Genomic DNA, 23,907 nt, shown 5'->3' on the forward strand with positions numbered 1-23,907 from the left:
TCTGCAAACTGTTGCCTGCATGACTTTGGTTAAAACGTCCTTTGTTGAATGATCTACATAAAAACATGATTATCTGCTTCTCTTTTGGCTTTTTAAGAATAATAAAAGTAAATTTTCAGCATTGCTAGCTTTGCCCCCAAATGCAGAATGTAAGATATCCGTGGCTCTTTACCTTTGGCTGGGTAACATGCCCACCTCGGCCTGAGGTGCAGACATGCTAGAGACGTGGCTGGAGAACCGCCTCCTTCCGATAGCACTCAAGAGGTAAGCTTCTTGTTCACTTACCACACTGGGCATGCTTACAGAGTCATCTGATAGGGGGCAAAGGAATGCAGTGTTATAAAACTATGACGTCGATCAGAAAACCCAAACCAAATTTGTCCTTGGGTTCCATCCTTGGCTTGAATACAGCCTTAGGGCGATCTCTGAAGCTATCATTTGTACCTTTTACAGACTATAAAGTAAGACTCCCAAAGGTCTTAGTTTTTCATGGGTACAAAGGGATAAATAACTCTTCATATCTACGCATCTCCCACCCTCAAACAGCCCTTATGAAACAAACAAAAACTTCTTAGCCATTTCACAGTAAATAACTTGTGAAAGTCAAGAGGCATTGGCAACATAAAGATTTCAGAAAAGCTGGACTAAACATTCTGAGAATAGTGCAAAAAGGAATATTATTAAATGAGTCGAGTACATTTCTTTGACATTCAAAAACTACACTGAGTACACCTAAAGATTTTTAGACAGCTGAGGGAAAGACTATTTCAGATAGTTTTAGGAAAAATATTTTAAAACTTATAAAGTTAAAAAAATAAATGCTTATTTTGACCTAAAGTTTTAAACTGTATGCATGTAGTCTTACTTTCTTCATGGAAGTGGTAATGTATTCAAACCCACGTGAAAGTTAGCTTTAACACAGTATTTGTGACAGGTAATCTCATTCAAGTGAGTTAATGTTGTTGGTTGCTGAACAGTAAACATATTTTGATTAACATAGTCTTGTGGTGAACTTATGCTACCATATAAGATCATCTGACATCGTGCATTTAAAATACCCCAAATAGTCCTATTTCTAACAAAACTTCTTTCAAACCCAAAAGGTGTATATGAAGTGTCAGAAATATTAGTGACTGACTTGAAGTTGATTCTTGTTATAGAGTGGTATTTCTTTTTTAGCTGTGTTCACAGAGAAGAGAATAAATAAATGTGCCTTAAAAATATGAAAACCATGGTAGGGTAGATAGAGCTATTTCTACAAAAATCAGATCTCACTGATTTTTTCCCCCTATTTAAACTCATATATCACTTAACAGTTTGTCAATATTTGTTTGATGATTAATTATGTGTTGCCTTCCATTCACCCTTTTGTTAAATGTTACCAAAAATGTTTGTCATCTCCTCTGCAGGACTAGATCTAAGATCTCAGAGAACGTATTTTTTCTCATTCTTGTTCCTCATCTTGTACCTGTTAGGTCTTAAGACAGGTTTGATGATAGAATGGGAAATAGTTTAATTCAAAAGAGTCAACCATCTGGCTTTCATATCCACCCTATATAAATTAATACACACCCACATAACAACCACACATTTGTTAGCAACTCAGTTTCCGCTGGGATGATTGTGATGTCTAAGAGCAGAGATATTGACAAAAAATTACATATTCATCAGTGTGTAAGTGCTGGCTCCTAGCTAGTGGTCGTTCTGTTTATGTCCTCTCTACTTTTCTTCTCTATTTCCTTCCTGCTGGCTAGGACATCTACTTATTCCTAAGGTTACCTACAAAAAATATTTAGCTCTACTAAAGATTGGTGGTATAATTTCCCATAATTAAAAAGATTGCTGGGAGAGACTACTTCAAGCATTAAAGAAAAATAGATACTACTTGAAGTTCGGAACGATTATAAGGACTTAATGTATATAAAAACTGTTGATCCTTATCTCTCTCATTTTGTTTTCTTGGTCAAGATTTTCCAAGATTGCCCAAATTACAATTTAAAGAGTATTTCCATGCACAATGACCAGGGTGATTTTGAAACAAGTATATCTGTAGGTCAAGTGAAGGACAATATGATTATCACTTTGTTATCTAATTAACCCTGAAACAAAATCTGGAAATGTTGCTGCATTTCTTTCTTTCTCTCTCCTACACATCCAACTATAATAGGGTACTAAAATACTTTCATGTTAATTAAAATTCTAACCTCAACTCTTATTTTTTCTAGTTTTGATTGAGGCTTTTTGTTGTTGTTTGACATGGAGAGGCTCTGAGTGAAGATCTACATTTTGTCTTCTTCATTTTTAAGACATTGACAGCATGCTTTGCTATAAATGTTATATCAGAGGGTCTTTGAAACACAACTGGAAAATAATCAAGACAATAAAAATAAGTAAATTACCATGGTATTTCATTGGACCTTTACTTTTTACTTTTAACTCCTGTTAAGCATACACATGAAGTATATTCTCAACTAGATTTTCCCACATTTCATGACACCAAATCTTAGGCATATGAATTAGAAGCTCCTGGACTGCCTCAGTCATTAGGGATACTCTTAATTCAAATTTAGGTTGTATTCCCTCTTGGGTTGTATTCCCCCATGAGAGCCTACTGGTTTATGTTCTAGAGAGTGTAGCTGAGTGGTCTTTTCTGAGTCCTGAGTACACTCATTGCTTACTTTTCCTTGCCCAATAGGGTCATGTAAGTGCTGATGAGCGCTCTAAGCAAGATAGCCAGGAGAAAGGGGAATAAACACTTCCCTTAGTTACCTAAGTACCACTTAAATGAGAATAAGTGGAAAAGTTTGAATATACAAGCTCAAAAAAATGTGGGGGTCACTAAAGATTTGCTTTTTGTCTGAATTCCTTCCAAATGACCAAGACTATCAAAGAATTTATAGAAGAGTAGGCAGTAGGGATCATGGTCACAATTCCATTTTAAATCCTTTTTGTAAAAAATGACCAAGGGATCAGAACTGGAAAGGGTCAGAATGGCATGCAAGCTCTCATTTGCATGCCAAGCTGGGTCACACATGCCACCCCCCCATCAACCCCATACTGTGGGGTGACCTACTTTCCTCATCTTCCTCATCAGTCCTACTCAGGGTGTCCTGCGAAGCCTGCTGGGAGGGTTCACTGTCCTGTTCCCAGACAGTGCCTGTGCCCGTGTTGGAGCGGGACATGGTGGCCAGGCTCAGGCGGTAAGCGGAGGTGGAGGTACCCACAGTACTGATGGACGTCTTCCCTTGGTAAGCTGGGAGGTTGAGAGACCAAAGAAAATCCATGGTGAGCATCTTGAAGGAAAACAAATGCTTGCTTCAAACTCCTCCCTTGTATTGGCTACTTGTATTTTTTTAGGAAAGGTCAGTGAAATAGTGTGTCCTAGATAAATAGTCTTTAGGATAAAATAGTGAGTGGAAGTGAAGATAGAAGAAAAAGAAGAAGAAGAAGAAGAAGAAGAAGAAGAAGAAGAAGCAGAAGCAGCAGGAGGAGGAGGAGGGAGGGGAGGAGGAGGGGGAGGAGAGGAGGAGGAGGGAGGAGAAGAAGAGGAGGAGGAAGAAGAGGGAAAAGGAGGAGGAGGACAAGGGGAATTGGCATTTGATTTACTTATAATTGAATAGTTTCTTCACGGGAATATAACATCTCTAATAATGTAAAATGCTTTGATACGGCTTCTTTTCTCATAGCTTTAGATATCATATGCTAAGCCTGGAAGAATGCAAAATAATTTTGACATGAATGGAAGCTTCCAACTTGGCAGATTTTACTGAGAAATATACCTTAGCTCACACAAGCATGCGGGAGTAATAAATACATTGTCTGATAGGAACTTCTCAATCAAAATCAGAATACAAATCAAAGCTGTGTTTCCATTCTCCTTTTCTGGAAATTATAACTTAAAAAATATCCCCTTGAATATCTCAAATTATTTTATCATAAAGCAGAATATTTGAATGGCACTGTGCAGATTTTACTAAGACTGTACTCATCAAAATCTGTCTTTAATACATTGCAAGTAATAATAAATTCTAGAAAGAAAAAGAAGCCACACATATGGGAGACTACTTATGGGTAATGACTGCCCTCTTATGGCAGATAATGATTTGTTTTCCCTCCTGGTAATGCTGTTAATAATTGTAAAAAGTAAACAGTACACTCCCCAAAGAAAACCTTTTGAATAATGTAAAGCAAGGACCCCTAGCCTGCCAACTCTAATTCAACACTTCCTCCCCCAATTTGTGAAAGTTAAAGGCTTGTAAGCAATCATACTAGTTGGAAGTCCCCTCACTGTGGTCACTGTCAGATGGGTAGATTATTTACCCTCTGTTGAGTCTCCATTTCCTCATTCTTTAAGTGGACTCTCACTTATGCACCTTGTAGGCATTTGTGTGGATTAAATGAAATAACATCCATGAAATTATCTACCATGTAATAGATGTTCAAAGAATGCGAATCCTACTTCTCCTTTCCAAAAAGGAAATGAAGGCAAGAATTCCAATACTATTTTTCTTGTTAAGTAGTCAGGTCAGAGCTTAACTGCTGAAATGAAGACTGAAAAAAAAAAAAAGTTTAGAAAAGATTCCCCTGCCTTGTTGTTGGCAATGATCACATGGTCAAATCTACCAGTGGACTGCATGGCTAACTTCATCCATGGTTCCAAAAAGAGTGGTGACCTGGACAGCGGCATTCTTTGTAGGTTGTGAGTTCCAGGAGTCAAACAAATTCCAAATACCCCACACTTACTCACCTGAGCCACTGTGAACTGCCTCTTTTAGAATTTTTAGTTCACTGTTGAATTCAGCAATAAGGGAGCTTTTACACAGAGGGCGTGGGATGAAGCGCCGCTCCAGCTGGTCAGCAATATGTTGCCGGGCAGAAAGCTCTTCATGATTCTCTGCTGGTTGGGCCAGAAGCTGAAAGGAGGGGAGAGATTCTCAGGTCCTCAATCTTCCCATCTGTGGAATGGGCTAATTACTGTACCTATTTTATAGTGGATTGTGAGGATTAAGTAAGGTAATACATATGAGCTTTTATTTGTTATTTTTCTTTAAATGTTTACTTACTTTTGAGAGAGAGAGAGAGAGCGTGCTTGAGCAGGGGAGGGGCAGACAGAGAGGGAGACAGCAGATACAAAGAGGGGTCTGTGCTGACAGCAGAGTGCCCCATGCACCACTCATACTCAGAAACTGTGAGAGCATGACCTGAACCAAAATCGGACGCTTAACCGACTGAGCCACCGAGGTGCCCCATGTGTGAAGCTTTTAGAACAGTGCCTTATACAGGAAGCTCTTAATCAATACATTATTTTGAATCACTGTCTCAGGAAATCGGGGCAGGAAAAGAATAACACAGTAGATGAATACTGAGGGAGGGGAGAAACAGGCCTTAACTGTTCTTTTTCATGATTATTTAAAATCAGATCTCTGTCATGTCACTGAAGAAAGAACATTCTTCAGATCGTACCATTGGGTCAATCTTTTTTTCCCTTTTCCCCTAGGGGGCAGTGGTGAGTAGAGACAGAGGGCAGAGTTTTACAGACTAGAATAAAGGTCTCACTGTGAAGGTACTTCTAAAATGAAGTTTTGTCCTCTGGGATCCTGTTTTGAGCTGTTTTCTCATCAAGCATGGTATTAACAGGGTCCTACTGACTAGCTATCCCGTGTCCCACGAGCACGGCTGCAGCAATCCTGCCTTAACTGGGAGAAGAGCACATTCCTGGGGCTTGTCATTTCTAGGAAAAGCACACACCACACCTTGCACTGGATGAAAGGGCGTAAGAGCACGAAGATGGGTATTCGGGTCCGCACGATGAAGTCGAGGAAGTCCCACAGGGCCAGGCCTCCCACCTTCCGCAGGGCCATCTCCTTCACCTGGAGGCTCAGCCAGTACCACTGGCTTCCCAGCTGCCTCTCAAAGCAGACGAGAATCACCTTCAGCGCTTTACAGCAGGAAAAGAGAAGAGTAAGTCCGCATACTTGTGCTTTAGAGGAACCCTGCTCACAGCCACAGCTGTGACACACATTTATGTGTCAGAAAATGTTCTGAATTTCTAAATCCTCTTAAGTTTCCAGAAACGTACATGTACTCCTGGGCGAGAGTATTCTGACATCAAGATAAAAATCTGGATGGTCAACATGTTTTGATTCTGATCAGGAGAACGCAGACATCTTTCTTAAGCGCATTTCGCTACCATTGTGGAAAATACAGAGCGCAGCGGTTCACAGGATTGAAAGGGAAATGTGTTGTAAACAGAACGTGTGGCTAATATTTTGCTTTCTGAAAGTTTTGTCCTAGTGGCCTTATGGTAATACCAGCATATTACTCATACCCTAAGCTAAAACACGGGTATTTTAAAAGTTTTTTTTTCTTTTAAGCATAGACATAATATATTCTTGTTGTTTAAAGTAAAATCAAACCATACAGAATTACACGGAGTTCAAAGAGAAAAAGTCCTTCCCCTTCCCAGCTCCCTTGCCAGCCCCATCTCCTCCCCAGAGAACCAGGAAATGCATTTGAGTATATCCTTTCAGGTGAAAAAGCTCCATTCTCCCTCCCTCCTTCCCCCCTCTCATATTGCACATCATGTTTATTATTTAAGCCTGTTGGATTTCTTTTGCAATATCTCTTTCTTCCTAGATTCTGGCAGCCCCGTCACAATCTACTTTTATTTTATTTTATTTTATTTTATTTTATTTTATTTTATTTTATTTTTCAGGAAGAAGATTTCCCAAACTGTGTCAGGACCAAACAGAATATTGTAGAGACGTCAAACATTATGGCAGGAGCGTCCTCTGACATCTCAGCTCTCTGCACGGGGTCTGGCGTGGGGCAGTCAAGGGAGGCTTGGCCTTCCTGATCGTGTCATAAGGCCCATCCCAGCAACTAAAAGACGCAAACACCTTTATCACGTAGTTAGGACATTTCCAGGGGAAAACCATGCCATGTAACACAGAGAGGGATGTTGTAAGAGTCTTCTTTACCCACCCTCCTCAAAATCTCACCTTCATGGCAATCATTCACCCCCATTCCTTTCCCTTAACTAAACAAATGAACAAATGAACGAAAAGCAACACTCCTCTTTCCCTACCCTGAGCTTGGTGACATTTCTACTGTTATGTGCCTATTAGCCTTCTTTGTGTTTCTGCCATTCTGCTTCCCACCTTCACCTCTTTCAGCCCAATACATAAGCAGGATAGCAAAGGGCTCAGGAGCAGGGACTCTGGTGCCAGGTGGCTTGGATTTGAAATTTGGCTCTGCTAGTTATTAACTGTGTAACTTTAGGTAAGTTACTCAACCTTTCTGGGCCTTTGCCTCTTCACTCCTAAAATGAGAAGAACATTTATACTTCTTAGAGTTGTTGTGAGGATTCAAAGTATAGAAAATACTGCTTAGTGCACAGCAAGTGCCCAAAATAAATGCAAAAATCGATTTGAAACAGAGGCCCAGTGGCCTGGCCAAGTAACCAAAGGATCCACCTTCATTAAAAAGGCAGAAGGCAGAGTGAATTGAAAATAATTACTCATCAAGTGTTTTCTCCTATCCTTGCCTTATGTGTTAAAGCCCACCGTCTCCCTCCTCTTCTGTGCAATCCCAAACCTTATGCACGGCTTTGTTCCAGAGTCTAGATTTTATCTGAACCCCACATTCTCACGGCTTTGGCAACCAAGCCCCATATGGGTAGGTCCTGTGCACATGCATGCTTGTTTCCTTTTTTCCTTTTCATTCTCACTGTCAATCACATAATTTTCAAATACTTATTCTTATTCGTTTATTTTTTTTAAGGAATCTCTATGCCCAATGTGGGGCTCAAACTCACAACCTGAGATCAAGAGTCACATGCTCTACTGACTGGCCAGGCACCCCAAGATCTCCCCTTATGATACAGTCCAAACTCCTCACACATTCCAAACTCCAAGGACCTGTTTTTACCTGTGTGTATGGTTCATCTTATACCCCCCACATGAAGCTCTACTTTGATAAATTGAAAAATGTTAGGCATGATTTTCTCAACTTGCTCCTTTTGAGATTTTCTGCTGCCAGTGCTCCTTATTCTCAGTGCTATGGCAGGAGTGGGGCTTCTCCCCAGCTTAGTGCTCCTTGGCTTCAGGGCCAAGGAGGGGGGCTCCAGTGTTCCATGAGGCAGGACCAAGTTAAAGGCAGGGATGGGGTGATAGAAAAGTAGCAGTGGAAGCCAGAAGGAAACTGGAAAGCCTATGGGGGAGAACCAGTTGACTGGCCTCACCAGAATGAAAATTAAGATAGAGATTTAGAGATGCTATTATAGTAAGGGAAGAAAACTAGCTAGTAGGGAGCATAATGTCCTGTAAGGCCACCATGTCTTACTGCGCAGGATGTGGACTGCCCCAATCTAGGGGCTCCGTTCACATAGACGACACACCAGTGAGTCCCATGAGCCGTGCGACTCAGTGTCTCTGTGTATTAGACGTAGTCTACATCTGATAACAGCTACCATAGGTAACCTCATTAGTGATCTCACACTTAACCAGCAAGGAGAAATTCTTACTACAGATGCTTTCCTTACATGTCCAGATGCTGTTAGAAAAACAACCAAGTAATTTAGGTACCACAGATAGGAAACTACTTTGTTTTCTGGCATATGTTTACAGACTGTTTTGCAAGGGTGATGCTTCCTGCTTGCTGAAGTGGCTTCTTTAAATACCTCTGGACTGAGATCTTTTAAAATACGTTTTGAGTCAAGGTGTAACATAACTCAGTAAGTATTTATGTTACACGTGTACATACACAAACATACATATACTCATATATATATATATACACACACAAACATATATATATATTCTTGTGTGTGTGTGTATATATACAAGTGTGTGTGTATATGGGGGGGGGGCAGGCATAGGGAGAGGACCTACCCAAGTATGCTGCTTGGCTGGTGGACTCTGCCAGCCCTTCCCTGCGCAAGTCTTTGCTGGCATCCCCAGGGGTGGAGCAGTGGGCAGGGGAGCTCTCCAACATGAAGTTCTTGCTCCTGGACGTGCTGATGATCCGTGGTGGCAGGAGCACATTAATGACCGTCTGCAGGAGCAGCTGTACCTCGGGCTGTTCCAGCCACGGGCTATCTAAGGGACAGAGTTCGCAACAGGGAAGTGGAAAGAAAAGCAAATCACAAGGTAGACTTCCCACATTAGACACAGCAAAATTCAGCTGTCTTTCCAATGCCAGACTAGAATACCCTAGAAACTCAGGTGTTTCCCCACCAAGTACAGCTTCTCCTCTGGACAAAAACAGCATCCCTGATACTGGGTGTTTTCTCCATAGTCAGCACCCAAGGGCTTGTGTTCTTAGCCAAATCTCCCGCTTACCATTGCGATCTGCTTTCTTTCTTTCTGCTCAAATACTCATAACGTATTGTCTTTACATTTGAGATAAACTTTCCCTAAAAGAAAAACACCCCAAGAAGGAAGAATAATGAAAGTATATTGGATTTAATGGCAATGGCGGGGTTTACGCTAACCCTAATGGCAGTAGATTATAAAGTCCATTCACTTGTCAATTCACACCACACTGTATTTCAATTAATACCATCTTCTTAATGGAAACAATGTTCTCCCGATTTTTGCTGTACTCAAGTGATTTTAAACAGGACACATCTTCCATGAAGTGGAGCAGAGAAACTCTTGACCCAGGGTAGCTAAACTGAAAAGAAAGGAAAACTCTATTTCCTAAGGCAACCCTGTTTAAATCATTCAGATGGACTTCAGTGATGGCCTTCATGGGAAAAAGAGTAAGAAATAGCAGTCTGCCACTAAAGAAAATACAACAGTGATAAATTTCCTTTAGTTAAATTAATCAGACCTTTGCTTCCAGATCCTACTGTGAGCACAAATGGGATGAGTAGATTTAAAAGCATCCCCTCCCTTCGCTCTTGATTGGTGAATGGGGAGATCACATGGCTTAAAGGAAAATCTTCTTTTAAAGCCTGTGCAGCAATAATAGAAAAAAAGATTAATTGACCCCACACCCATTTGGTATGTTTGTTTTTATACAGCACGATGAAGACGGTGATTCCCTGTTGGCTGCTCCTGGAAACTATGAGTTCAATTGCACAGTGTACAAGATTCACTCAAAACTGATACTTTACCATTTGCTTGACATAACTGAGAGTTATATACCTAAAAAACAGTAACATCTTGAATATTAAATGCAAAATTGTAATACTTATGGTCTGGCACAAAAAACAACTGCACATCCCCATTCATTTTCTCCATGTGTCCACCAATAAATATTTTAGAGATAGAAGAGAAGGAATAAATGATAGCTTGCCACCTGTTCACCTAGAAGTTATTTAGAAGTCCTCTGACCTCTGCATAAGGCCTTCTCCAAAACAGAAAGGAATAGGCAATATAGAAAGAAATATATGATCTCTGTACACAGGTTATAAAGATGTATCACTTTAGGGATCATTGTTTCCCTTCTGCATGGTAGCCAAAGCTCTTGCTTAATTTCTTTTGTGCCATCACCCATTCTCTGGATGATGGACCATCAAGTATAGTTGTCAGACAATGGATGGGTCATTATCCATTTACATCAAGTGTGTATTTCCCATCAGTCACAGAGCTTACTGATGATCTACCATTCTCTAAAATCAGGTGACACACAGAAAGAGGCAGGGGAATTGGCATTCTGCACTTTTTGCCTTGGGAATATTATTTTAAGAAATAAAATAACTGGGAGAGTAAAAAAAAAAAAAAAAGAAACCCACAGTATTCAACCCACAATCATTAAAGTAAATTAAGATATTCAAAGTCTAGTAATAACATTTGAAAGAATTTTATATTGCAATTCTTTCTGCGAATAATTTAAAACCAGACTTTGAATATTACTGTGTCTTTTAATTAACAATTGTGGGCTGATTATCTGTGAACTATTATTTTCCTAAGGTTTTGCACACATTGGAAATGACTTAAGTGGTTCTTGAGACTGTGGCAGGACTGAATGACTCTGCTATTTTTGAGATCTCGAGAAGAATTACAGAAGCACAACTTAGGGCCAAGCTCAGGACTGAAGCTCCAAACCCATAAAAGTTTGGAGATGTTTACACTTTTGTTTCACAGATTTTGCCCAGCCTTTGCAGAAAAAATAGAGAGAACACCATGATCTGGTGCCTCAACCAGCAACTTAATGAGCGTGACAAACAGATAAGGCAGTCACACCTGTATCTGCAATGCTACAAGCCGGACAACAGCTGTGCTGAAGGGCAGAGGTGGTGAGAGATAAGGGCTGAGATGAAGAAGGGGTAATCCATCAGCAACACTGGAAGGTCCTACCACTCCCATCACCTGAAATACAAACAGAGCACATGACCAGCCTTGACTATTGCAATTTCATGCAACCGTAGTAAGGGAGTCTCATTCAGTAATGATAAAATAATAATAATGATGATGATAATAATAATTTGAAGGTTGGGCATGTTACTTTCAATCTGTTCTTGCTGCCTTCTTCCGAAGGCATGTAATGTCTAGAGTCAGATCGAACATGACACTGGATTCAGCCAAGGTTTTGTAGAATGTTGTTGGTAGCTAACTATGTAAATAATGAGAGATGAACCAAAAACTATTCTAATCAGGAGATTGGACATACTTACTGGTGAATTCAAAGGAATGCAGTCTGCATTCTTTGATGGAGCAGATATTGACAACAATGATGATGGCATAGCTCTATTTGCACTAGGCATTCCAGCTATAGACTTATTGCTCAACTAGTTAAGCAGCAGATCCTACTCAATGAAATGCTCTAACATGGTTTCCACATTGTACAAAACCTTGTGAGGACCAGACTCTAGATATTACATCCATGGTAAAAAAAATTTTTTTTTTCTTCCCATAAATCCTAGACTGGCCAACTCATAGCGTCATTTTGCACTAAAAAAGAAAAAAAAAATCTCTTTGCATTTTAAACTCCCCCACCCCAGACTACCTCAACGTCTAGCCAATTGTGCGGTCTCCACCACCCCACTCTCCAACTGGCAGCCCTCAACTCTCAGCGCAACTTAAAGAGGCAAATTGTCAAAGTAGTGCGTGGGAAGCAGCACACCAAAATCCCACCTGTGTAGGGATGGGCCCCTAATCTCCCCACGCACCACCTTGAGATGTACCTCACTGTTTTCAATGTCACCTGAGCCGTCTGTTTTCATGGGTAGGTAGGGGCACAAAGTGGTTGACCTGTAAATCTTCAATTCAGAGAAGTCAATAGCAGAGTTAGCTAAATTTTGCAAAGTTTCATAAGATTGCCACTTGGCTACTCACCAGATTGACACAGACATTGATCAGTGACCTAAGGTGAGGCAGGAAGGATATGATTGGCTGCCTCTGAAGTGTCAAACAAACCCCTTCAATCAAATTGCTGGCAGGCTCCCACTCAACCTGTCGCCTGGAATACAATATAGGAGCCGTTAGCAGCGTGGCTCCCTTCTGGAGTCAGTCTGAAACAAGTGAATGAGACAGTGATTCTGACACCATCTAAGACAGGACAGGTGTCTGAGACAACAAAGTGCTTCACACGGGATGAAGTTTACCCATGTTGTTCCAAAAGCACAGAGCACACTGGGAAGGGAAGAAGATACTGAAAACGTAGCAGAGGCACTCCTGCCCCACTCGACTAATGAGACAAAATCTATTGAAGAAAAAACAGAGATGATGAATGGGTTGCATTTTAAGTTCCCTGGTTTTAGCTTTGAGAGAGGGTATAAGACTACAATTTTAGGAAACCCAGCACAGGGGCCATTACATCCAACAGAACTAATCTGACCACAGGCTGCATTTCTGAAATCTATTTATCAGACTACAATTGATCTCATCAGCTTTTACACCAGGATACAACTAATTAGATTTATATGGGTTAACTCCTGCCAAAAACATGACATTAGAAGATAATAGTCCATTTAAAAAAGCATTCTTTCTTGGCCTCCTAAGAAATGATATTTTTTGGCTACTTTCTATGGTCATATAAGTGGTATAAATCTAAACACAATTAAATGGACATGGGATTTTCTGTAATAAAGTCAATCCAGTCTGTAATTGTCTTCGTGCCAAAAAAGCGATCTCTGTGGCCCCCAAATAAACAGGTTGGGTTTTACTGATCTCAACACTATTTCCAAATATCATCCTGCAAACAATTTCTAAGTTTATATTTCCAACCAACGTAGAATATCTATAATGATGAAATTAAAATGTTCATAAGTGAGGATATATTGACATCCCTGATTCTCAAGTAACCTACAAGGTCAGGTTCAATCAACATTTCCCTTGTTGAACTGAGATCACCTAAAAAAAAATTAAATCCAAGGCAACCTCAAATTCTGAGGCTGTACCCCAAATAAATTGCCTATAATTGGCCAATCTATGCATTAATTCAGAAATCTACTTTTAAGAAGCATGATGTTCTCTATAATGGGCTTGATTATATGACAAATGAGTCAGCTATGGAGATGTTTAATATCTTAACATACAAAGTTTTTTAAGAAAAAGAACTTATTTTGACACACCCTTGTAAGAATTATAAGACTGTGGCCATTTACCAAAGGGCACAAATGTTCCACTGGGACCACTAAAAACATAGGTGTGCTGTAAGGACACAGACATTTCCATGCCACTGAAATAAATAACCTTGAAATAACATATAGGCATTCGTCATCATGTTATAAAGGAATATAGGAACAAAATATCAACTGCTGGAATGAAATCTTTCAATTTCTTTTTTATAAATCCAACAGCTCCTGATGGCTACATAAATGAACAAAAGAGCATAGGCTAAAACCTGGAAAAGTTCTGACAAATTGAATGCTAAGTGCTACAAATTCTTGGACAAGAGTTGCATTGATTTGTGATTAATATTAAAGGGACCGAAAATGCTCTCATGAAATCAAACTTGAAATTTCTGAGTTAGTAGGTTTATCAACATTTAATCAATTGAACTGTCTGTCTACAGGTTTCTAAACTGGACTCAGATCTCCAGGTACTCTGGTTCCTTGCATAGAAAGGTTATCAGTGAATAATGCAGGTTACTGAACAGAGATCAAAGGGCAATTGTGTTAATTTAGTATCACCCTGAATTAGATGAAAAGGTGAAACTTAGGTATTTGCTATTAATCCTGGGATTCTTTCCAGCTCCTATGTGGCTGCTTATTACTAAGATTTGCCTTTCTCTAAACTGGTAACTAAACTACTATGCTAAAGACAGTATTTTTTGAACATCAAATTAATTTTTCTCTTCTCCTCAGTTGTTTTATTTATAAGGCATACTCTGCTTTATTTCAAAAGAAATTGAAGGATACTCACTGAATTTCTTATGTTTGTCAGATGAGGAACATGATAGCTAAGAAATGAACAGAACTTTCAAGATGAACACATATAATTTTAAAGAATATGTTATTTCTTCAAAATGTAGACCCTGCTACTCATGCATCCATATACCTGGTTAGCTATGCACGTATGCCAACAGAAAACTTTCAAGTCATTCATATAACTCCAGATTGTGCCGCCATCTTAAAAGACGGTAACCCCCAACTTTGAATCCACAATATCAACGGTTGACCAGGAGGCCTTCTCACCTCAAAGTAGGCATCTTATGAATTTTGTTGAACATTCTATCCAGTCTCTTTAAAATGAGGATAAGGGCTGGCCTCACTGCCTCGGCTGTCCAATCGGTAATGGGTAGCATCTCCATGATGTAGCGCCGAAGCCCACGGCTCTCCATTGTCTGGGTGTCGTATGGTGCCAGCTTCAGAAGGGAGTGTGCAATTTCTGCCAACCTACATTTTTTTTTAAAGAATAAGCGTAGAATGCCACAATGGGGATTTCCCCGTATAGCACCATGTTAATCAGCCTTCTTTCAGCATACCAACCCCCTGAACTAAAAACATTCTTCCCTCTACCTTCTATCCCTTAGGTCTTCTTGCATGACCAATACATTGATACCTGCACATACATATTAGCAAAGAATCATAGAATATTCCAGAGGGTAAATGTGAATAGCATCTGATGAGTAAATTAAAACCCAGAGAGATTAAGGACAGGCCAAACATATCTAGAGAATATGTATACATGTACATGTATGTGAGGATACACACACACACAAATACATACCTACTTGCATATATGTGAAAGGTACGTATATACACAAATATGGGTATAAAACAAAACTTAAACTTTAAATGTACAATAAAATCACTAATATCAAGGGCTCAAATAAACTTCATGGCTCCATAGCTCCTTTGCTGCCCATAGTTAAGGTTAAAGGCATATATATATATATATATATATATATATATATATATAATGTTTTATTTATTTATTTTGACAGAGAGAGCGAGCAACCTCGGGAGGAACAGAGGAGAGAGGGAGAGAGAGAATCCCCAGCAGGCTCCATGCTGCCAGAGCAGAGCCCAAAATGGGGCCAGATCTCACAAACTGTGAGATCATGACCTGAGATGAAATCAAGAGTCAGAAACTCGACCAACTGAGCCACCCAAGCACACCAAGGGAATGTACTTCCTCCAAGTGTAGCCCAGGGTCTGTCACCAGACACAGGTCCATGCTGTATGTCCTAAGTACAGAATTTCTGAAGGTGAGCTGACCAACAGCACTGATTGGGCAAGTGTGTTTCTAGTAAATGCAATAGTTGGTTAACTAAATAAATTTCAAAACTAAACATGGGTTTCCAACTTGTAAATATTACAAATATAATGGTATACATGGTCTTTAAAAAGCCAATTGAATTTATTTTTTTAAGTTTATTTATTTATTTTGAGAGAGAGAGAGAGAAAGAGAGAGAGAAAGAGAGAGAGGGGAGGGGAGGACCAGAGAGAGAATCCCAAGCAGGCTCTGCACTGTCAGTGCAGAGCCCAATATGGGGCTAGATCACATGAACCCTGAAACTATAACCTGAGCTGAAATCGAGTCAAATACTTAACCAACTGAGCCACCCCCGTGCCCCTGAATTTAATTTTATATGAAGAAGAAAGCATTTTATTTATTTTTAGTCAAATGTTTCATTTTATTTAACTTTAGTTTTTTTATTACAGTATAGATAACAGTGTTATGCTAGTTTCAGGTGTACAATAGAGTGATTCAATGATTCTATACACTACCAGTGCTCATTGTTAGTGTACTCTTAATCCCGTTCACCTGTTTCACCCATTCCCCCCACCTACCTCCCCTCTGGCAACCTCTAGTTTGTTCTCTATAGTGAAGAGTCTGTTTCTTGTTTGCCTCTTTTTTCTTTGTTCCTTTGTTCTGTTTCTTAAATTCCACACATGAGTGAGATGTCATGGAATCAGTCTTTCCCTTATTCCACTTAGCAGTATACCCTTTAGCTCCATCCATGCTGTTGCAAATGGCAAGATTTCATTCTTTTCTGTGACTGGTTAATATTCTATTCCATATATATATATATATATATATATATATATATATATATATATTCCATTCTATTCATATATATATATATATATATATATATATATTCCACATTTTCTTTGTCCATTCATTCATCTATGGATGGATTGGATACTTGAGTTGCTTCCATATCTTGGCTATTGTAAATAATGCTGCAATAAACAGGGTGCATTTACCTTTTTGAATTAGTATTTTCATTTTCTTTGGGTAAATACCCAGTAGTGGAGTTACTGGATCATATGGTAATTCTATTTTTAATGTTTTGAGGAAACTTCACACTGTTTTCCACAGTGGCTTCACCAGTTTGCATTCCCACCAACAGTGCATGGGGGTTCTTTTATAAAGAAAGCATTTTAGGGGTGCCTGGCTGGCTCAGTTGTGGAACATGCGACTATGCGACTCCTGATCTCAGGGTTGAAGGTTTGAGCCCCTCGTTGGATATAGAAATTATTTAAAATCTTAAAAAAATGAGACAGCACTTTAAACTTTTACAGTGCTTCGCTATCAAATACATTGAGTAGATGCAGAATGTGTAGAAGATGATATTAAGAGGCAAAGCATACTCATTCATGGTAATATCTTGCATCTACATTATATGATTTGAACCTCACTTTTTTTTCCAGGGGGAAAAAAACTTATATTTTAAAATATATATCCAGGACTCCTATCACAGTGACGGAAATGTCCATATTCTTTAAGGTACTAGAAATTGCTTTGAAAACAAGTTTCTTTAAGTAAAGGGTAATTAAGCCACTCTTACCAATTATTTGAATCTTTTGTTTCAATCAGCATATGTCTAGCCAGACATCCAAAGTATGCTATGGAAGCAGAATTCAGGACAGGGGGATTCTGATGGAAAAGGGGAATAGAGAGGCCTCATGTTGTCTAAGAGTGCATGTGTACATGGTACCATCAGGACGCATGCATGTGCTAAGGGTTTTCAGAACTATTACTAAAGGAGAAGAGGAGATTCCAAGTAAAGGGACATCAGAAATCAGCTTTTATATTTTTTTCTTTTTTTTTAATGTTTAATTATTTTTGAGAGAGAAAGAGAGACAAAGTGCAAGTAGGGGAGGGGCAGAGAGAGAAGGAGACACAGAATCCGAAGCAGGCTCCAGGCTCCCAGCTGCCAGCACAGAACCTGATGTGGGGCTTGAACTCACGAACCATGAGATCATGACCTGAGCCAAATTAAGACTTTATTTTTAAACAATCTCTACACCCAATGTGGGGCTAAAACTCGCAACCCTGAGATCAAGAGTTGCACATTCTACCAACTGAGCCAACCAGGCACCCCAAGTTTTTCTTCTCCCTTTTTTTTTCTTTTCTATTTTTTTTGAAGCAAATTTACCTTGGAAAAGCCCTGAAGATATAATCCTCAATCTCATGGTTAAAAGAGATCTTTTCTTTTCTTTCTTTTTTTTTTCTGAAAGAGATCTTAATAGCTCTTGGGCAGTGAGGTCCATAAGTTGGACCCCTGACTGGATCCTCTTTAATAAAAACAGCCTAAAGTAGAAATAAAAGATTTAATTTCTCAGGCCCCACTCTAGATTTAATGAATAAGAATATCCAAGGATTGGGCCCAGAAATCTGTCTAGTTTTTACTTTAATTTTGAAAATTTTCAACATATACAAAGGTAGAGAGGCAAGTATATAATGAGCCCCTCATGTACCCATCACCCAGATTTAACAGTGTTCAATTCACAATCACTCCTGTTTAATTTATACCCCCAATCATTCCCCTTCCCCCTACTCCAAACTACTTTGAAGTAAATCCCAAGCATCAAATCATTTTATCAGTACAGATATTTCAGTGTGTGTCTCTAAGGTTAAGGACTCAAAAAACAAACAAACAAACAAACAAACACAATACAATTATGACAGCTACCAAGTTAAAAATAATTACTATGAAGGAGTTCCGGAAGATGGCGGTGTAGGAGGACGCTGGGCTCACCGCGCGTCCTGCTGATCACTTAGATTCCACCTACACCTGCCTAAACAACCCAGAAAACCGCCAGAGGATTAGCTGAACGGAGTCTCCGGAGCCAAGCGCAGACGAGAGGCCCACGGAAGAGGGTAGGAAGGGCGGCGAGGCGGTGCGCGCTCCACGGGCTGGCGGGAGGGAGCCGGGGCGGAGGGGCGGCTCGCCGGCCAAGCGGAGCCCCCGAGTCTGCTGGCAAAAGCGGAGGGGCCGGACGGACTGTGTTCCGAGAGCAAGCGCGACTTAGCATCTGGGAGGTCATAAGTTAACAGCTCTGCTCAGAAAGCGGGAAGGCTGGAGGACAAAGGGAGGGAGAGCTGCTGAGCCCCCGGACGACAGAGCTCAGCTTGGCGGGGAACAAAGGCGCTCGCCAGCGCCATCTCCCCCGCCCATCCCCCAGCCAAAATCCCAAAGAGAACCAGTTCCTGCCAGGGAACTTGCTCGCTCCTCGCAAACACCCAACTCTGTGCTTCTGCGGAGCCAAACCTCCGGCAGCGGATCTGACCCCCTCCCGCTGCCACAGGGCCCCTCCTGAAGTGGATCACCTAAGGAGAAGCGAGCTAAGCCTGCCCCTCCTGCCCCCGTGCACCTTGCCTACCCACCCCAGCTAATACGCCAGATCCCCAGCACCACAAGCCTGGCAGTATGCAAGTAGCCCAGACGGGCCACGCCACCCACAGTGAATCCCGCCCCTAGGAGAGGGGAAGAGAAGGCACACACCAGTCTGACTGTGGCCCCAGCGGTGGGCTGGGGGCAGACATCAGGTCAGACTGCGGCCCCGCCCACCAACTCCAGTTATACACCACAGCACGGGGGAAGTGCCCTGCAGGTCCTCACCACTCCAGGGACTATCGAAAATGACCAAACGGAAGAATTCCCCTCAGAAGAATCTCCAGGAAATAACAACAGCTAATGAACTGATCAAAAAGGATTTAAATAATATAACAGAAAGTGAATTTAGAATAATAGTCATAAAATTAATTGCTGGGCTTGAAAACAGTATAGAGGACAGCAGAGAATCTCTTGCCACAGAGATCAAGGGACTAAGGAACAGTCACGAGGAGCTGAAAAACGCTTTAAACGAAATGCAAAACAAAATGGAAACCACGACGGCTCGGGTTGAAGAGGCAGAGGAGAGAATAGGTGAACTAGAAGATAAAGTTATGGAGAAAGAGGAAGCTGAAAGAAAGAGAGATAAAAAAATCCAGGAGTATGAGGGGAAAATTAGAGAACTAAGTGATACACTAAAAAGAAATAATATACGCATAATTGGTATCCCAGAGGAGGAAGAGAGAGGGAAAGGTGCTGAAGGGGTACTTGAAGAAATTATAGCTGAGAACTTCCCTGAACTGGGGAAGTAAAAAGGCATTGAAATCCAAGAGGCACAGAGAACTCCCTTCAGACGTAACTTGATCTTCTGCACGACATATCATAGTGAAACTGGCAAAATACAAGGATAAAGAGAAAATTCTGAAAGCAGCAAGGGATAAACGTGCCCTCACATATAAAGGGAGACCTATAAGACTCGTGACTGATCTCTCCTTTGAAACTTGGCAGGCCAGAAAGGCTTGGCACGATATCTTCAGTGTGCTAAACAGAAAAAATATGCAGCCGAGAATCCTTTGTCCAGCAAGTGTGTCATTTAGAATAGAAGGAGAGATAAAGGTCTTCCCAAACAAACAAAAACTGAAGGAATTCGTCACCACTAAACCAGCCCTACAAGAGATCCTAAGGGGGATCCTGTGAGACAAAGTACCAGAGACATCACTACAAGCATAAAACATACAGACATCACAATGACTCTAAACCCGTATCTTTCTATAATAACACTGAATGTAAATGGATTAAATGCGCCAACCAAAAGACATAGGGTATCAGAATGGATAAAAAAACAAGACCCATCTATTTGCTGTCTACAAGAGACTCATTTGAGATCTGAGGACACCTTTAGATTGAGAGTGAGGGGATGGAGAACTATTTATCATGCTACTGGAAGCCAAAAGAAAGCTGGAGTAGCCATACTTATATCAGACAAACTGGACTTTAAATTAAAGGCTGTAACAAGAGATGAAGAAGGGCATTATATAATAATTACAGGGTCTATCCATCAGGAAGAGCTAACAATTATAAATGTCTATGCGCCAAATACCGGAGCCCCCAGATATATAAAACAATTACTCATAGACATAAGCAACCTTATTGATAAGAATGTGGTCATTGCAGGGGACTTTAACACCCCACTTACAGAAATGGATAGATCATCTAGACACACGGTCAATAAAGAAACAAGGGCCCTGAATGATACATTGGATCAGATGGACTTGACAGATATATTTAGAACTCTGCATCCCAAAGCAACAGAATATACTTTCTTCTCGAGTGCACATGGAACATTCTCCAAGATAGATCATATACTGGGTCACAAAACAGCCCTTCATAAGTTTACAAGAATTGAAATTATACCATGCATACTTTCAGACCACAATGCTATGAAGCTTGAAATCAACCACAGGAAAAAGTCTGGAAAACCTCCAAAAGCATGGAGGTTAAAGAACACCCTACTAACGAATGAGTGGGTCAACCAGACAATTAGAGAAGAAATTAAAAAATATATGGAAACAAATGAAAATGAAAATACAACAATCCAAACGCTTTGGGATGCAGCGAAGGCAGTCCTGAGAGGAAAATACACTGCAATCCAGGCCTATCTCAAGAAACAAGAAAAATCCCAAATACAAAATCTAACAGCACACCTAAAGGAAATAGAAGCAGAACAGCAAAGGCAGCCTAAACCCAGCAGAAGAAGAGAAATAATAAAGATCAGAGCAGAAATAAACAATATAGAATCTAAAAAAACTGTAGAGCAGATCAACGAAACCAAGAGTTGGTTTTTTGAAAAAATAAACAAAATTGACAAACCTCTAGCCAGGCTTCTCAAAAAGAAAAGGGAGATGACCCAAATAGATAAAATCATGAATGAAAATGGAATTATTACAACCAATCCCTCAGAGATACAAACAATTATCAGGGAATACTATGAAAAAGTATATGCCAACAAATTGGACAACCTGGAAGAAATGGACAAATTCCTAAACACCCACACTCTTCCAAAACTCAATCAGGAGGAAATAGAAAGCTTGAACAGACCCATAACCAGCGAAGAAATTGAATCGGTTATCAAAAATCTCCCAACAAATAAGAGTCCAGGACCAGATGGCTTCCCAGGGGAGTTCTACCAGACGTTTAAAGCAGAGATAATACCTATCCTTCTCAAGCTATTCCAAGAAATATAAAGGGAAGGAAAACTTCCAGACTCATTCTATGAAGCCAGTATTACTTTGATTCCTAAACCAGACAGAGACCCAGTAAAAAAAGGGAACTACAGGCCAATATCTCTGATGAATATGGATGCAAAAATTCTCAATAAGATACTAGCAAATCGAATTCAACAGCATATAAAAAGAATTATTCACCATGATCAAGTGGGATTCATTCCTGGGATGCAGGGCTGGTTCAACATTCACAAATCGATCAACGTGATACATCACATTAACAAAAAAAAAAGAGAAGAACCATATGATCCTGTCAATCGATGCAGAAAAGGCCTTTGACAAAATCCAGCACCCTTTCTTAATAAAAACCCTTGAGAAAGTCGGGATAGAAGGAACATACTTAAAGATCATAAAAGCCATTTATGAAAAGCCCACAGCTAACATCATCCTCAATGGGGAAAAACTGAGAGCTTTTTCCCTGAGATCAGGAACACAACAGGGATGCCCACTCTCACTGCTGTTGTTTAATATAGTGCTGGAAGTTCTAGCATCAGCAATCAGACAACAAAAGGAAATCAAAGGCATCCAAATTGGCAAAGATGAAGTCAAGCTTTCGCTTTTTGCAGATGACATGATATTATACATGGAAAATCCGATAGACTCCACCAAAAGTCTGCTAGAACTGATACATGAATTCAGCAAAGTTGCAGGATACAAAATCAATGTACAGAAATCAGTGCATTCTTATACACTAACAATGAAGCAACAGAAAGACAAATAAAGAAACTGATCCCATTTACAATTGCACCAAGAAGCATAAAATACCTAGGAATAAATCTAACCAAAGATGTAAAAGATCTGTATGCTGACAACTATAGAAAGCTTATGCAGGTAATTGAAGAAGATATAAAGAAATGGAAAGACATTCCCTGCTCATGGATTGGAAGAATAAATATTGTCAAAATGTCAATACTACCCAAAGCTAACTACACATTCAATGCAATCCCAATCAAAATTTCACCGGCATTCTTCTCGAAACTAGAACAAGCAATCCTAAAATTCATATGGAACTACAAAAGGCCCCGAATAGCCCAAGTAATTTTGAAGAAGAAGACCAAAGCAGGAGGCATCACAATCCCAGACTTTAGCCTCTACTACAAAGCTGTCATCATCAAGACAGCATGGTATTGGTATAAAAACAGACACATAGACCAATGGAATAGAATAGAAACCCCAGAACTAGACCCACAAACGTATGGCCAACTCATCTTTGACAAAGCAGGAAAGAACATCCAATGGGAAAAAAGACAGTCTCTTTAACAAATGGTGCTGGGAGAACTGGACAGCAACATGCAGAAGGTTGAAACTAGACCACTTTCTCACACCATTCACAAAAATAAACTCAAAATGGATAAAGGACCTGAATGTGAGACAGGAAACCATCAAAACCTTAGAGGAGAAAGCAGGAAAAGACCTCTCTGACCTCAGCCGCAGCACTTACTTGACACATCCCCAAAGGCAAGGGAATTAAAAGCAAAAGTGAATTACTGGGACCTTATGAAGATAAAAAGCTTCTGCACAGCAAAGGAAACAACCAACAAGACTAAAAGGCAACCAACGGAATGGGAAAAGATATTTGCAAATGACACATCGGACAAAGGGCTAGTATCCAAAATCTATAAAGAGCTCATCAAACTCCACACCCGAAAAACAAATAACCCAGTGAAGAAATGGGCAGAAAACACAAATAGACACTTCTCTAAAGAAGACATCCGGATGGCCAACAGGCACATGAAAAGATGTTCAACGTTGCTCCTCATCAGGGAAATACAAATCAAAACCACACTCAGATACCACCTCACGCCAGTCAGAGTGGCCAAAATGAAGATATCAGGAGACTATAGATGCTGGAGAGGATGTGGAGAAACGGGAACCCTCTTGCACTGTTGGTGGGAATGCAAATTGGTGCAGCCACTCTGGAAAGCAGTGTGGAGGCTCCTCAGAAAATTAAAAATAGACCTACCCTATGACCCAGCAATAGCACTGCTAGGAATTTATCCAAGGGATACAGGAGTACTGATGCATAGGGGCACTTGTACCCCAATGTTTAGAGCAGCACTCTCAACAATAGCCAAATGATGGAAAGAGCCTAAATGTCCATCAACTGATGAATGGATAAAGAAATTGTGGTTTATATACACAATGGAATACTACGTGGCAA

At 40.2% G+C, this 23,907-nt stretch overlaps 1 protein-coding gene across 13 annotated transcripts in view; it reads right to left on the reverse strand.

Annotated features, from left to right (window-relative positions):
* Nucleotides 1-23,907, reverse strand: part of UNC80 (unc-80 homolog, NALCN channel complex subunit) — a 232,703-nt gene that overhangs the window by 16,266 nt on the left and 192,530 nt on the right. For all 13 annotated transcript variants that reach the window (XM_058706453.1, XM_058706423.1, XM_058706414.1 and 10 more), the window contains 9 exons: nt 14,588-14,788; nt 12,285-12,408; nt 11,193-11,318; nt 9,835-9,958; nt 8,892-9,098; nt 5,754-5,938; nt 4,748-4,913; nt 3,074-3,253; nt 173-311 (listed from right to left, as the gene is read on the reverse strand). In XM_058706453.1, coding sequence (XP_058562436.1) covers nt 173-311; nt 3,074-3,253; nt 4,748-4,913; nt 5,754-5,938; nt 8,892-9,098; nt 9,835-9,958; nt 11,193-11,318; nt 12,285-12,408; nt 14,588-14,788 — 1,452 coding nt within the window. The remainder of the gene's footprint in view (nt 1-172; nt 312-3,073; nt 3,254-4,747; nt 4,914-5,753; nt 5,939-8,891; nt 9,099-9,834; nt 9,959-11,192; nt 11,319-12,284; nt 12,409-14,587; nt 14,789-23,907) is intronic.

This window comes from Neofelis nebulosa, chromosome 2 (assembly GCF_028018385.1).
Source record: "Neofelis nebulosa isolate mNeoNeb1 chromosome 2, mNeoNeb1.pri, whole genome shotgun sequence".
Lineage (NCBI taxonomy): Eukaryota > Metazoa > Chordata > Mammalia > Carnivora > Felidae > Neofelis > Neofelis nebulosa.